General features: G+C 39.1%; 1 protein-coding gene across 5 annotated transcripts in view; it reads right to left on the bottom strand.

Annotated features, from left to right (window-relative positions):
* FXR1 (FMR1 autosomal homolog 1) overlaps nucleotides 1–12,371 on the bottom strand; it is a 62,603-nt gene extending 50,232 nt beyond the window's left edge. For 2 of the 5 annotated variants that reach the window (XM_077161144.1, XM_077161145.1), the window contains exon 1: nucleotides 12,202–12,368. In XM_077161144.1, coding sequence (XP_077017259.1) covers nucleotides 12,202–12,252 — 51 coding nt within the window. In that variant the 5' untranslated portion in view covers nucleotides 12,253–12,368. Of the gene's footprint in view, nucleotides 1–12,201 lie in introns of all 5 variants that reach the window. The other 3 variants (XM_077161143.1, XM_077161147.1, XM_077161146.1) reach the window with 3 other exon arrangements.
* Nucleotides 12,372–15,753: the final 3,382 nt, after the last annotated feature.

The following is a 15,753-nucleotide window of genomic DNA, read 5'->3' as shown; positions in this document are numbered from 1 at the left end:
TGAAGATGGAACCAGCTGAAAGTTTCAGGGATAGTCAGGGTTGGAGATGCAGTTATCCGGGGGTCAGTGGAAAGTATTTTTGTCTGATGGTTTGGAGCCCTGTGAACTACGTACAAAGCCAACAAGTTTTTTGTGAAATTTGTATGAATGGAACCACTGCTCTCCTCGAATAAAAGGGGTAAATTGAAGTCTCTTGGGCAGAACCATGGAAGCTGAGGTCTGGATGGAAGAGATCTCAGACCAAAAGAGTGTGTCCACCAATGTGTGGGGGAAGGGTCTGCCCCTGTGCTTGAAGAGAGGAAGCCTTCTGTCTCATTGTTGGGGGAGAGTGCTATCACCCCAATGCTCAGAAATGGTGGGGGCTGTGCCCAGGTTTTGCAGAGACTGGATGCTGGGTGGGGTCTATGTCCTGGCATTCATGGGAAGCATGACCACCACTCTGATACTTGGAGCAAGTGGGGCCTTCACACCAGTGTTTGGGGAGAGCATGGCCACTGTACAAGCACTTAAAAGAGTAGCACTGCTGCTCCATCAGGTTTGAAGGACAAAACTGAGATCCACAGATAACAACTCTCAGACCTTGATATCTAATGGAGTTTGCCCTAGTGGGTTTTGGAATTGTTTGGGACCCATAACCCCTGCTTTCCTTCCAATTTCTCCCCACTGGAATGGAAATGTCTACCCTATCCCTATCTCTCCATTGTACGCTGGAAGCAGATTTCTCTCTGTTTCACAGGTCCACAGACAGAGGGGAATTATGTTCCAAGAGAGGCCATACCTGAGTTTCATGAGACTGTTTTTAGCATTGTTAAAGAAATGACTCAAGAATTTTGTGAAGGTGTGATAGGTATTTGCACACAGAAAAAACATGACTTTTGGGGGTCTAGAGGATGGAGTGTGGTGGTTTGGAGAATGTATCCTAGAAAGACATTCTTAAATTTAATCCATGTATGTGGGTATGAACCAATTGTACGTATAATTTTTTGATGAGTGTACTTCAGTTAACTTGTGGTCCACTTCAGTTAACTTGTGGTCCATTTCAATCAAGATGGGTGTTAATTCTACTACTGGAGTGCTTTATAAGCAAAATGAAATTGAGACAGCAAGAGAGAGGCACAGAGAGCAACCAGAAGCTGAAATTAAGTTGAACCTGGAAGAGTCTGGAGGCTGCTGTGTGCACTGCTATGTGACAAGGAGTCAAGGACCGAGGATCGCTGGCAGCCAGCCCCACAGTACCACAGTCTTTGGGGAGAAAGAATCACCTTGATAATGTCACCTTAATGATGCCTTGATCTGGACTTTTTCCTGGCCTCAAAACTGTGACCCATTAAATTCCTACTGTTCCGGTCATTCTTTTGCATGGTATTTGCTTGAGCCGCCTACAAAACTAAAACACTGATGTGTTCAGATAGTCTATCAATTATTGGAAGTGGTGTATTAAAGTCTCCAGCTATTATAGTAGAACTATCTATTTCTCCCTTTAATTCTGTTAATTTTTGCTTCATACATTTTGGAGCCCTGTTGTGAGGTGCCTATTTTATTTTCTTGCTGGACTGAACCTTTTATCACTATGTAATAACTTTCTCTGCCTTTTGTAATCTTTTCTGACTTAAAGTCTACTTTGTGTAACAATAATGAAGATTATTTGTTAATATCCATTTGTTAATAGATATACATTAACACTTTCTGGGATAAAAAAAGAGATTTTATTTGGGGGAGCAAAATCTTGAAGACCTTCTTTAATAAGCTGTACTATAAAGTTCTTAAATAATGTTTCAATTATTTTATAATTATTGAAATCACTATATATAGAGAGGGAACAGTGAAAAGAACTAAATAGAACTTATGGCATGAGCAATAGCAGACCACTTTCCAACCTCAACACTGTATTCTATTCTAGGATCTAAGAGCTTCTCAAACTAACACTACCATATGAGAAATATAAGCAGAATTTTCAAAAATTAAAAAGAACTCCTAAATACTTAAAATTCTATGTACAGTAAGTGAACCTACTGTCACCACCCCCACCCCCGCTCTTCAAGCTGCTCTTTTGTGACACATTTCTCTTATGGCTTTAACTGATGGGATACATTCTGTTAGGATGAGAGTTGTATTCAAGTATTCACATCAGCTATAATACCAAAACAAAGGGAAAGGAGGGACATGTTCAGTCACAGGAAATCACATGGGCATAACAAAGTGTTAACTGCGTGATGTTCACAGAACATGACCCTACTGTGGCTCTAATGTGGGATGAACAGCAAGAGTTAAGACTAAAAACACAGACTAAGACTTGAAACTCAAATGACAGTGGGAAGAATAATTACCCTTATTACATATGTTTACTAGGAAATGTATCGAGAAAAAGATAGCTTCCCTAAAAAGTTGTTATAAATAAATTCTAAAATGGCACATGAAATCAAATAAACAGCAAATATTCTAATGATGGCTAATGGTCAATTTGCAAAATAGAATTAACAGAATTGTGCATCAAAGATACAATTTATAGTATGCAGAAGTACCTTTCATATACACATGTACGATATATTTTACAAGATTACAGAAAGATAAAACTGAATATAGCAGTCTTTCTTAACCACGGTTCTAAGAAGGCAGCCCAAAGCCCTAACACATTTACTGTATGTAATTAAAATTACTGTCTCAGGCATCTAGAATGGTCCTAGCTATGTGCCATTGTGGGAAAAATGAGAAAATAGTGTTTCTGTGTTCTATGGATACAATGAGGAACTCTAGTTGAGAAAGGCCAATTCAGTGGCTCCTAGGGCTGTAGGATCCTCATTACACAAGCAACATTATATTAAGAAGCTTCTCAAGTTGCAAACTGTAGGCAATGAAGTTTATTAAACTTAGGGTAATTCCAGGCACCCAAAGGTGTGCCAGGATTACTTAAAGCTACCCTCCAACCCTCAAAATACCAAGGTACATCTTCCGGGAGCTTTATGACAAGTAATTTTTAAAAACTAATAAAAAAATATTTTATTTTCTCAACTGTCTATACAGTTAACAGATATAGAAAGATGAGGGAAAGAAAAAAATCTCACTGACTGAAGGCACTTATAGTATTGCAGTATCACTATTAAGACAGGTCTAAGATCTACCTACTACTTACTATGTGGTAGTAAAACAAGAGGGCACCAGGCAGCAATGTAAGAAAAATGACCCTTAACTAGCTTTACTTGCCCCAAAACAAAACACAATGTTCTTTCTTTAGAACCTCTTTACGGTATTCTCAGAGCACCTAGAAACTTATTGAGGCAACTCCTGTGAGCTTCTATCAGCTCTGAGGATGACCCAGCTCTCCTGGATTCTATTCATCCTCCCATCCCAGTTTCAGAAGTAAGGAAGATCTGGCTAAGAAGAGCATGTACCAAATTCCTCATAATGTTAAAAAAAAAAAAAAAAAAAAAATCCTTTACAAAGCACAACTGCCTATCCACACAGAATATTCAAAAATAATTTTTGAAGCACTAAATATTTAATGTGAAGATATATTAAAACACTTAGAGAAAACCTAAAAAACTGTATATATATACAATCTGGATGCAGATGATATCTTAAAACCAGAACTGGAAACCCTGAAACCATAAGGTGGGGGGGAAGGTAGTACACTAAGTAAAAACAGAACCTCTGTATGGCCAGGGATACCACAAAGAAAGCCATGATAATAGACTGGGGAGCAGGGGAGAGGAGGACATTGATAATACAGGCTTCATATCTCATATATTAACAAATAAATGACAACCTACAGAAAAATGGGCAAGACAGGCATTTTATGGACATGTAAATTCAAAAGGTCAACAAATACTAAAATTATTATGGAGCGATTAAGAAACAAACTACACACCAAGTGAAAACAGCCAAGATCCAGATGATTCTATTTTTACAGAGCATTACTTAAAAAAACCTACATTTGTATGAGAACATATACTGATGTACAATTCTATAAGCATGGAGAAAAACTTGCAATGATGTGTATCTGGCTACAGACAGGGGTTACCTTATACACATGTATATACACAGACGTATAAATTTTTTTTAAAAGACAGTTGGGATGAACCTTAAACACACTTTGTGGGTGGGGCAACGGTGGCTCAGTGGCAAGAATTCTCACCTACCCATGCCAAAACAAAAATCACACACTTTGTTAACAAATGCTTCTTTTCATACAGCATATACATCACCACTACACCCCACCCCACCCCATTTTGCCACTTCACCATCTCTAGGGAAAACTTAAGAGTAACAAATGTGTTCACTATATGTTCTCAACTCCTGAAAAACCAAGTTGTGATTAGATTCCACTAACAGGCAACAAATACTAAAGAATGCTCTGTCATCTAAAATTTAACGTCAAACAATACATGCTTTTAAATATACCTAATAACCAAATCTCAAATGAAAATTATTTTAAATCGATGAATACATGTTCTTCAAATAAAGAAGTCTGCAAATACACTAACTACATTATGTATTACATAAATCACATCATTATCAAATAACTTAAGGAAAAAAAATACTCAAAGTAAGCCTTCAGCATCCATTAGTATTAAGGAAGTGTTCTGAATAAAAAACAGAAGACAATGAGCATGTGAGAGTTCATAATAATGCATAAGCATCAACATACCAGTAGTATTCACGGCATGTTAATTTCACAAATTACAAGAGATTTCCTTGAAATGGAACTGACTCAGTAGTTCCAAACAGCCACCCTAAGTTACTGACTTTCCCGCTTCAGAGCTGAAAGATATAGCTTATAATAATTCCCTCTACATATGCATAAAATTCTATGACAGTATCTGAACTTGGCCAGGATCAAGAGCTAACCCCTAAAAAGAAAAATAAAAAATCATTTAAAATCTGAGTTTGAATGAAAATGAATGTGAGAATGATAGAGGGAGGAGGGCTGGGGGCATAAATGAAATCAGAAAGAAAAATAGACGATAAAGACTGAGATATAATCTAGGAATATCTAGAGTGTATAATGATAGTGACTAAATGCACAAATTCTAAAAATGTTTTTGCATGAGGAAGAACAAAGAAATGTCATTACTGCAGGGTGCTGAAAATAGATGGTAACTGGTATTTTAAATTTTTAACTTGTATGTGAGACTAAAGCAAAAAACGTTTATGTGGTACAAAATTTATATTTTGACTAGTGCATTTCCCAATATAACCTATGCAGATAGCTTGGTTGAACATCATAAGTACATGGAACCTTGAGTAGGACATGAGATTTTCTTTGTTTGTCCAGAGTGATGCCCTGATAAATCCCAGAGTGATTTGATCAGTGAGTGGAAAAGTATTTGCAAAGTTCCCTTCGGGCAATGGTGAGAAAGGGGGAAAATTCAACTTTCCCAAATCGAATTCTTGATATTCTCACAAGCAGTATGGACAACCAAAGCTATAGGCTGAGCCCCCAGTGTTGGGGTTTGTTCACATGAAACTTAACCCCACAAAGGATAGGTCAAGTCTATTTAAAATTTAGGCCTAAGAGTCACCCCCAAAAGAGCCTCTTTTGTTGCTCAGATGTGGCCTCTCTCTCCAGCCAACACAACAAGCAAGCTCACCACCCTCCCCCTGTCTACTTGGGACATGACTCCCAGGGGTGTGGACCTTCCTGGCAACATGGGACAGAAACCCTAGAATGAGCTGAGACTCAGCATCAAGCAATTGAGAAAAACCCTAGAATGAGCTGAGATTCAGCATGAAGGGATTGTGAAAACCTTCTCTACCAAAAGGGGGAATAGTGAAATGAGACAAAGTGCCAATGGCTGAGAGATTTCAAACAGAGTCAAGAGGTTATCCTGGAGGTTATTCTTATGCGTTAAGTAGATATCACCTTGTTATTCAAGATGTAATGGAGAGGCTGGAGGGAACTGCCTGAAAATGTAGAGCTGTCTTCCAGTAGCCATGTTTCTTGATGATGACTGCATAATGATATAACTTTCACAATGTGACTGTGATCGTGAAAATCTGTGTCTGATGTTCCTTTTATCTACCTTGTCAACAGAGAAGTAGAACACACGGAATAAAAATAAATAGGGGGAACAAATGTTAAAATAAATTTCATTTGAAATGCTAGTGATAAATGAAAGGGAGGGGTAAGGAGTATGGTATGTATAATTTTTTTTGTTTTCGTTTTATTTTTCTGTTGTCTTTTTATTTCTTTTCTGAATTGATGCAAATGTTCTAAGAAATGACCATGATGATGAATACACAACTATGTGATGATACTGTGAATTACTGATTATATATGTAGAACGGAATGATCATATGTTAAGAATGTTTTTGTTGTTAAATTTTTTAAATAAATTAATTAAATAAAAAAACAAAAAAATCTGAGTTCGACTCCAAATCAGAAATGTATACATTTTGTATACATTATAATAATGCTATCATTAGCTCAGATTACACAAAAAATTCAAGAGTACCGTGAAGCCAAGACTTAATGATTCATTTGTTCATTCAACAAATACACTGAAGACCTACTACGTATTAAGTGCACAGAGCAATTAACTGAATATTTTAAGACTTGAAAATAATATGCAAACTACACAAATAAAAAGTTATATAAAATACAGTAAAGAAAAAAAGTTTAATTATGGTTAACCGGAATAAAAGAGTGGGGATGGGAGCTGGAGATGAGGCTCCTGATTTTGAAGAAATCTTGACAGGGAAACACGTTCTCTTTGCCAACAGTAACTATAAACTTCGTACACTACATCTGGGGTAGATGTCTATTCATCCTCCCCCAAAAAAAAGAAGAACAAAAAGTAAAGCTAGAAGATGGGAAACAAGTTAAATGACCCATACTGCAAGTGACAGATACTAAAAATAAAAGCTTAAAGGAGCTACAGGGACAGAAACTTGCTATTAAGTTAATTCTGATATTTTAACACTGGCCAATTCTGCCATGGCTTGCAGTCTTTTTATTGTGATGACAAACTGGAGAGATTGTTATGCGTGTAAATATGTATGTGCAGATTAACAAAGCAAAGCTTTGCACTGGTTAATTTGGTTTTGCCCTAGCAATCCCTTATGAAGCTTTGGTTTCAGAAAACTTTATAGGACCATCACAGCACAGTTCCTTTCTATTTATTAACTAAGCATCTGCCAAACAATCTTCTGTAGCCTTTTGATACTCAAAAATAGTAAGTGGCAGGATGACTAAGAAATAACACATCATAAGAAAATTATAATAAGAACTTTCAAAATAAATAAAATATGCATTTAAAACGTTTCCCAAAATACTTTACAACACCAACATTATAAAGCTAATAACTGAGGATAGTATAAAATCAACACTAAGCAACAAAAATACAAGCCACACATGTAATTTAAATTTTGTAGTAGCCACACTAAAGTGAGAAAGAGCTGAAATTTTAATATTTAACCCAATATATTCAAGATACAATCAACCCTTCTTAGATTCTATATCTGCAAATTCACCAACTCATTAAAATTTATTTCTAACCCCCAAATTATTATTTGCAGCCCATTCACACTCAGTTGAATGCACAAGTGTCAAAAAATTGGAGTTACCCTATTTCTTGGTAATTTTTTCACGGTCCCAGGTGATGCTCAACAAGACCGTGCTCTGCCTTGTTGCAGTTCTAATGCTATGAACAAGTGTCCTTTTTAGAGGACAAAAACTGATGGGTTTATTGCATATTTGTGTTTCTAATGACGAATGGTACTGTTGTTTAAATGGTACAGCAGAAATAATTGGGGTATTTTTTTTTTCTTTACCAGAGTAATGAAAATGTTCTAAAATTGATCGAGGGGATGGCTGCACAACTTATCAATAAAACAGCTTCAAAAAAAAAAGCTTTACAGCAGTGCTGAGTTTTCCTAACAGCAAAAGGGCTGTGATGTGCCTTACAGAGAAAATATCTATTAGATAAGCTTCATTCAGGCACGAGTCATACTGCTGTGATTAGTGCTGATAGTCTCACGAGCAGTGGGGACACCCAATTTAATAGGCAAAGCCCTCAATCTTGAAACTTCTCCTTAAGAAACTTATTCCTGCAAAGGAGAAGCTAAGACAACTTATGCCAAAGAGTCACCCCCAGACAACTTCTTTTGTGTCTCACATGTGGCTTCTCTCTCTAAGCCAACTTTGCAGGTAAGCTCACTGCCCTCTCCCCTACATGGGAGAGGGTGTAAATCTCCCTGGCAACGTGGAACCTGCCTCCAGGGATGAGCCAGGACCTGGCATCATGGGACTGAGAAATCCTTCTTGATCAAAAGGGAGGAGAGAAATGAAACAAAATAAAGTTTTGGTAGCTGAGAGATTTCAAATAGTCTAGAGGTCATTCTGGAGATTATTCTTACACATTATATATATACAAATCCCTTTTTAGTTTTGGTGTATTGGAGTAGCTAGAGGAAAATGGCTGAAACTGTTGAACTGTAATCCATTAGCCTTGATTCTTGAAAATATTTAACTACATAGCTTTTAGTGTGACCCATGTGACTGTGAAAACCTTGTGACTGACACTCCCATTATCCAGTGTATGGACAGATGAGTAAGCAAATAAGTCAAAAATAAATAAATAATGGGGGGCATGGGATGTTTTGGATGTTACTTCTATTTTTATTCTTACTTTTATTGTTTCTGGAGTAATGAAAACATTCCAAAATCGATTGTGATGATGAATGCACAGCTATACGATGATACTGTGAACCACTGATTGCATATTTAGAAGAATATATGGTACAAATATATTTCTATGAAATTCCATTTTAAAAAAAAGGATGCTGCAGCAAGTGGAAAGGACTGAAAAAGTATCTTCTTTAAAATTATACCGCACCACCAAGCGCTTAACTAACCAACTTTCCATTCTGTTCCAGTCCCACAGATTCTGAGGGCTACGAAAGGCACATACCAACTTTTTATCTATAGATTCCACTGTTAGGAAAAAACAAGTTGCAGACGTGTTTAGCATGTTATCATTTGCATATATAATTTTGAAGAAAAAAAGACTAACTTTAGGTAAAATTTTCAATCTTCAGTTCTTCACTGTTCCAATTAATTAGTGAAATAAAGTTTCAGTTTCACTAGCAAACCTTTTAACAAAGTCTACTTAGTTAAACTATGACAACAACCTGAGTCAAGGCAATGACGACTCTGGCCACTACTTCCAGGACTTTTGAAATTCTTCAATGGCAATTCACACTTATAGCCAAGTGTAATGTGTCTGCACATACTGAGGGGTAGGAGGTTGAAGATAAGTGAAATCACAATCACCTGTTATCTCAAAGAAACTGTTGGCTTTTTAAGTTTCCAAAACACCCCAGGTTCTATAGCGGGAGAGATGATTACAAAGGCACTTGAGGAAAATTTCAGGGATATTTGAGGATGGTGGAATTATTCTCTTTCTTCACTGTGGTTCATTGAAAAACATCACTGAAAAGAAAAATTCACCAAAACATCAACAGCTGTTACCTCAAAGGAACTTGAGGTAACAAACTCCCTCAATGACCATGTTTGATTATCAAAATCAGGATACAAAAGCAATTAAAATTCAACTGCTTCTGTGATAAATGAAAGAAGCCGGACTCAAAACACTGCAAAGTATATCATATAATTTCATGTATCTGATATTCTAGGAAAGGCAAACTGGGGACAGAAAACACCCCAGGTGCTGTGGTGGGAGAGATGGTGATTACAAAGGCACTTGAGGAAAATTTCACGGATATTGAGGGATGGTGGGACCATTCTCTCTCTTCATTGTGGTGGCAGTTAAAAAACTGTACACCAAGAAAGGTGAATTTCATTCCACGCAAATTACACCTCAATTTAAAAATAATAAACTGCTTTTGCAGGAACATATTTTTTCCAAGCGGACAGTTTGAAGGTATATAAAATACTAGGTACCACTGATCAAACCCTTCATTTTACATGAGAAAGAACAGACCCAAAGAGATTTGTTCAGGGATCCACTGAAGTACACTAGACTACCTATTTGTTTACTTCAAATCCAGGCCTCTTTCCACCTCACTATTCTTATTCTTCCAGAGATACCCACACTTGCCACAAAGGTACAAGTATAAGTGAATTACTGGCAGGTCAAAAAAATTCCCACACGCTTAAAGGCAAACATTTAATACATACAGTGTGCTACTATGGTTCTCACCTTTTAATCATTCTACAGTTAACCTTTGCTGAAAAGCCCCTCACTCTGCTAGGTAAAATGGATAATGGAGTCAGTCTAAGTAGAACCAGGCAGTAGATTAGCTGAGCATAGACAGGAATCAATAATAAATACTTCAGAGTTCCAGAAAGGGTACATTTGATTTATTGTAAATTGGCTTTTCTAATCAAAGTACAATATATAAACAAACTTTACTAAAACATTCAACCTGATTACCTTAATAGATCTTAGAAGATGAAAAAAATAGAAAAAATGAATATCTTGCATAGCAGGCCGTCAACATAAAATACACTTGGCTAAAAATGAAGTGGTGTACTTGCTACCATCTACATGTTGCAAAATAACGTATTAAAGTAACTCGATCATTTTCTATTTTTTAAATATGCAGGAAAAAATGCCTACCTCCACTACACAAGAAATACTTAGCCAAATTAGTGATAACCCGAAACTTTTCCATGGGAAAAGGTTTTGCATCAATCAACACCCTTCAAAGGAAAAATAGGGTAAGGGTAAGCCCAACCAACCATATCTTCAGTCGTTGAAGGCAACCACCAGGTTTCAATAAGAACATAAGTCAATGAAATATCTACTCAAATTTCACTTAGGATCCTCGTCTGACACCAAACTTTAAACCTAATGTGCTTATAATGTAAACATGCTAAAGACTCCTTTCCTCCAGGCAGTCGCTGTTCTTACTTTATAATGGCCACCTACCAAGATTAAAGTTTGCAAAAAGTTCAGGGAAATCCCTTATAATACCACCTAATTCCCTACACCTTGTGACCGATAAACGAAATCCATTGAACTGATCAACAAACTGAAAGGAAAAACAAAACGCTGAAAATAAGAAATTATGACCACCAAATAAAATCCCATGAGATAAAGGGTACGCTGAAATGAAACCCAGTGAGAATTCACTCCGCAGCCGCACAATACTCCTGCATTAGAAGAAGGCTCTTCATAAAAATAGCCAGGACTCCCAAACATTTGAGATGCCGGCTTAACGAGATTGACTGACAGACAACAGCTGGGAAGATTTTGTATTGATCCTGTACCATCATGGCATACTTTGGGTAAAAAAAAGGAGAATCGAGAAGAGCAGACGTTATAATGGCATAAATAAACTCTTAGGATTCCATTTCCAGTTATCTAGGAATGATATGGAAGCCCATACCAAATTATTCTACTCTCAATCTCTTCCGTTTTTCACCCCCCTATCCCATAGTAATGCATCTCCTTCCTCCTGAAGGAAGCCAATTTAAAGAAAAAAAAACCCTCGTAGAAAAAAAAGCAAAAAGCACACACCCTCCCCCCCCCAAAAATACGGGGTAATGGAAATAAATTAGTCACCTCCCCACCTGTCTCCCCAACCCATTTCATAGTCTAAGTCTTAATTTAAAGCCTATATTTTCTTCCGTAATAGAGGGGCTAAGGCGCCGCCCAATTTCCCAGGCCGGAAAAATATTTCCCCGCCACAATTTAAGGTTTTCTAGTTTTCTCTCTCGGATCCGGCACCCCCCTCCTCCCCTTCAGACATTAAAAATGTGGCCCAAATCCTAGCGGAAAGGTAACCTGCTAGGATTCCGCGCCGCACCCCCCGGAGGTGGGAAGGGTCGGCAGGGCGGGCCGCGGGCCAGGGCGCGGGGCTGACCGCACAATCCCACCGCCCCCCTCACCTCCCCGCCTCCCGCGGCCCAGGCCTGCTCCCGGGAGCTCGCCGCCGCCAAGCCGCTGCCTCTTCTCACCGCCTGCCCGCTACGGGCCACGCCAGCGCTGAAGAGGACGGCTCATCAGAAGAAAATAGCCGGAGGCGTCCAGTGTGTTGTTTCAAAACATAACGGAGCCCGGGCCCCCTAGACCGTTAAACCGCGGGTGGAGGGGACGAAGCCAGGGGCCCGGTGGCATTGGACTCAGGCCTGGCCGACCCTTTCGACCCCACACCTCCCTTTCGGGGAGCGGCAAGTCTCCCCCAAGCCCGCTCTCCACCCCAGGAGACCCGCCCCGGCGGCAGAAGGGCCAGTACCTTATAGAAAGCCCCGTTGGAGCCGCGAACCTCCACCGTCAGCTCCGCCATGTTGGAACCGCAAAGGCCGCTGGGAAGGGATTCTAGAAACTTTCCAACCAGAGGGGAGGAGGGGGAGGGGCGTGCAGGAGGCGGAGGGGCGTGCAGGAGGCGGGGGAGGGGCGGGGAAGGTAGGGCGGGGACTGGGATCCCCCGCCCCGCACCCCTGGGGTCTCGCCGCGCCCTCCCGACTTTCGCCGTGGCCCCCTCAGCTCCTTACATCACCCGTCGCAGGGCCCCGCCCGCCGCCCACGCCCCACTCGCGTCCCGACACAATTGCCGCGCCCCCGCCCCCGCCCAGCCCGCGACCCCAACCTCCCGCAGCTGCGGCCGCTGGGTCCCCACGTCGCGCCCCCTCTTATCGCCGACTTCGGCCTTAAACTTCTCGAGTGCGGGCCGGCCCGGAGTAGGTTCCTCAGACCGGGAAGAGCCGCTGTGGGGCTCCCACGCCCACTGCGCGGTCTTCTTGGAGCCAGGACCTTGAAGTGTGCCTAGTGCAAGCAGCGAATTCCTCCCCCACCCATTCCGATGTTTGATAATCGGGGCTTGCTCCTCACCGGAGCGCTAGGTTCCAACGTCCCCTCCCAGGAGTCTGCCAAGCCCTCGCCCCACCTGTGACCGCTTCAACTGTTTCGCAGTCAGACTGAGTATTTTCAGAGGAATTTAGAGGTCTTCCGCAACCTGGAGCGAAGTTTGGGTTGGTCCCCGTTCTCCGAAGGAGTGAGGGTCACCTAATGGACCAGGAGACCAAGTTTGGCCCTGCTGGAAAGGCATGCGAAGCCCCGCAGATATTATCAAGGCAAAGCCGTCCACAACCAGTTCTGAATCACACAGAACCTGCCCCAACATTGTAAACTTTGACAGATAATTTGAATATTTATTGACAGTACCAAAACTTTTTCCCAAAGCAAGGCCTTTGGAGCAATACTAGACAAGCTCCTTTCTTCTGTGTTGCTGTACTTTCTGTGGTGTTATACTTGAATTACCACTATACCAGAAAACCCTTCTTGAAAAGGATGCTTTAACTGGTATGCACAGGGAATGCCCTCTGGCAAGCCTTTCTGGGGAAAGAGGGCCTAAAAAATGTACACACCCTAGATGAACCCTTTTGCATCTCAAAAGACTTCCAAAGGAAATGGTAACTTTAAAAATTACTCAATGTTGTATTAATATATGCAGGATTTAAAAAAAATAAATTGATCAGTGTAAGGAAAACTACTCATTGGTGTAATCCACCGTTTGTTAAGGGCTTCTTCGGTCCAACTTTCCATGCCATTTCCCTACGACCCTCCAGAATTGTAATAACCTATCTGGCACTTTTTTTTAACAGCTCATTTGAGATAAAGTTCACCATAAAATTCCCTCATCTAACATAAATAATGCAATAGTTTTTAATATATTCTTGGAGTTGTGCAACCAACACTATAATCAGTTGTAGAGCGTTTTTATCACTCCAAAAATAAACTCCATACCAATTAGCAATCACTCTTCATATCTCCTCAATTCCATGTCCCAGGTAACCACTAGTATACTTCCTGTTTCTGTGAATTTGCCTACGCTGGACATTCAATGAGAATGGACTCATACTACATGTGGTGGTTTGTGACTGGCATTTTTCACTTAGGATAATGTTTTCAAGATTCATCCATACTGTAGCATGTATCACTACTTCATTCTATTTTATTGTTGAATTCTCTATTTTCTGGATATACCACATTTATTTTTCCATTCATCAGTTAAGACATTTGGATTGTTACCACTTTTGCCTATTAGGAAGAATGTTGCTATGAACTTTCCTGTTCAAGTTTCTTATAACCATAGTATTTCCATTTCTCTTGGGCATATAACTGGGAGTGGAATTGCTGGTTCATATGACAATTCCATGTTTAACCTTTTGCGAAACTGTTATGGTCTTTTCCAAAGAGTCTGTACCATTTTTTCATTCCCACTAGCAATGCATGAGAGCCCTAGTCTGCCTTGTTAGGTTTCTTTCTTTCTTTGCCCCTCTTTTATTTTTTTTCTTGGTTTGTTCGTTTGTTTTGACTTTCAGTCCATTGTTTCGTTATGTTTCTTAGTGTTGAGAGACTTTTGGATAGGACTGTAAAAGCTCCACTTGTACATGGGCCAAAGCATTCTATATTGTCTAAACTCTGAAGAACAGGGATTGGTCCTTTTCAGGCCTTACATGCTGAAATCATTTGAGTTTAGACTGCTCCCAACACTTTACAGTACCTGCTAGGTAGACTTCATTATTTCCTCCTCCCTATCTGTCTCCAAAACTCATGTCTTAATCAATGGCTCTGTTTGCTGCCCCCATGTAATATTCACAATGGAACATTACACAAACTTTAAAATTGTGATATAGATCTATTTTCATCATGTAATGAAGATGTCTGTCATTAAAGGGAAAAAAGTCACAAAACCACATGAATAATCACATTTACAATATTTTATTTATAGAGGATATTTCCAGAAAGTGAGCTGATGGTTAACTTAAATTTTACACTGTCTATCTTTTTGGCATTGCCTGAATTTTTCACAATGAAGTTATTATTTTTTATCATCTTTTTATTTTTTAAATACCATCCCATGGATAATTTTGCTGCCGTTAAAAATGAAGTTAGAGAAGACTGCTTAGTAATATAAGAAAATGTTCAAAATACAACTGAAAAAAGCAGACTGTCAAACATTATTTGTGGATCAATTTTGTAATGGAAAGTATACACATATTGCATGAAAAAGTATTGGAAATAGTTTTACCAAAATGTGAACAATAGTTTAGCTTATTAGTGATTTTTGTGTGTGTGTGCCCATCTATGTTTTCCAAGTTTTATGCATTGACTGTAGCACCACTTTTTTTTTTTTCCTTGGGCAGGCAGTAGGAAACGAACCTGGGTCTCTAGCATGGCAAGCAAGAGCTCTGCCACTGAGCCATCGTAGCCCACCCTGTAACACCACTTTTAATTGGAAAAAACATAATCAATTAAATAGGAAAATAGTCTGTAAAAGTAGAATTAAACACACACACGGTGAAACCTTGCATATACTAAATAAGAAGATTTTGATCAATTTTGTATGGCACCCATCTTTGACTTGTCTTAATGAACTGTGGGATTGGAATGTTCTACCACCTTTTAAAGCTTCTCAAATTGTGCACTTGAAAATTATTTTAACCTGCCTAAATTGAGACTAAGGGTGTTATCCATCCTCATGAAATAAAGAATGAGGACGTTTAAAGTACCTTTTAATCATCAATGAACAGTTTATAAAACAAATAGTTCCTGATCTCATAAAAAGCTAATGAAAGACTCAGGAATAATAACAAATAATATTTCAATTTTTGTTGTATAGGCCTCTTTGATATCATTATCACAACGTATTAATTTATCATATATTAAATACATGAATGGATATTAATTAAAATTTATGAAATCCAACTATTGAATTCAACTGAATCTTGATGTAGGTGATATTGCCCTGATATTAGAAAAGGCTCCTTGATTTGTTCCTATG

Source organism: Tamandua tetradactyla, chromosome 5 (assembly GCF_023851605.1).
Source record: "Tamandua tetradactyla isolate mTamTet1 chromosome 5, mTamTet1.pri, whole genome shotgun sequence".
NCBI classification, from domain to species: domain Eukaryota; kingdom Metazoa; phylum Chordata; class Mammalia; order Pilosa; family Myrmecophagidae; genus Tamandua; species Tamandua tetradactyla.
This window is presented reverse-complemented; position numbering and strand designations above follow the sequence as displayed.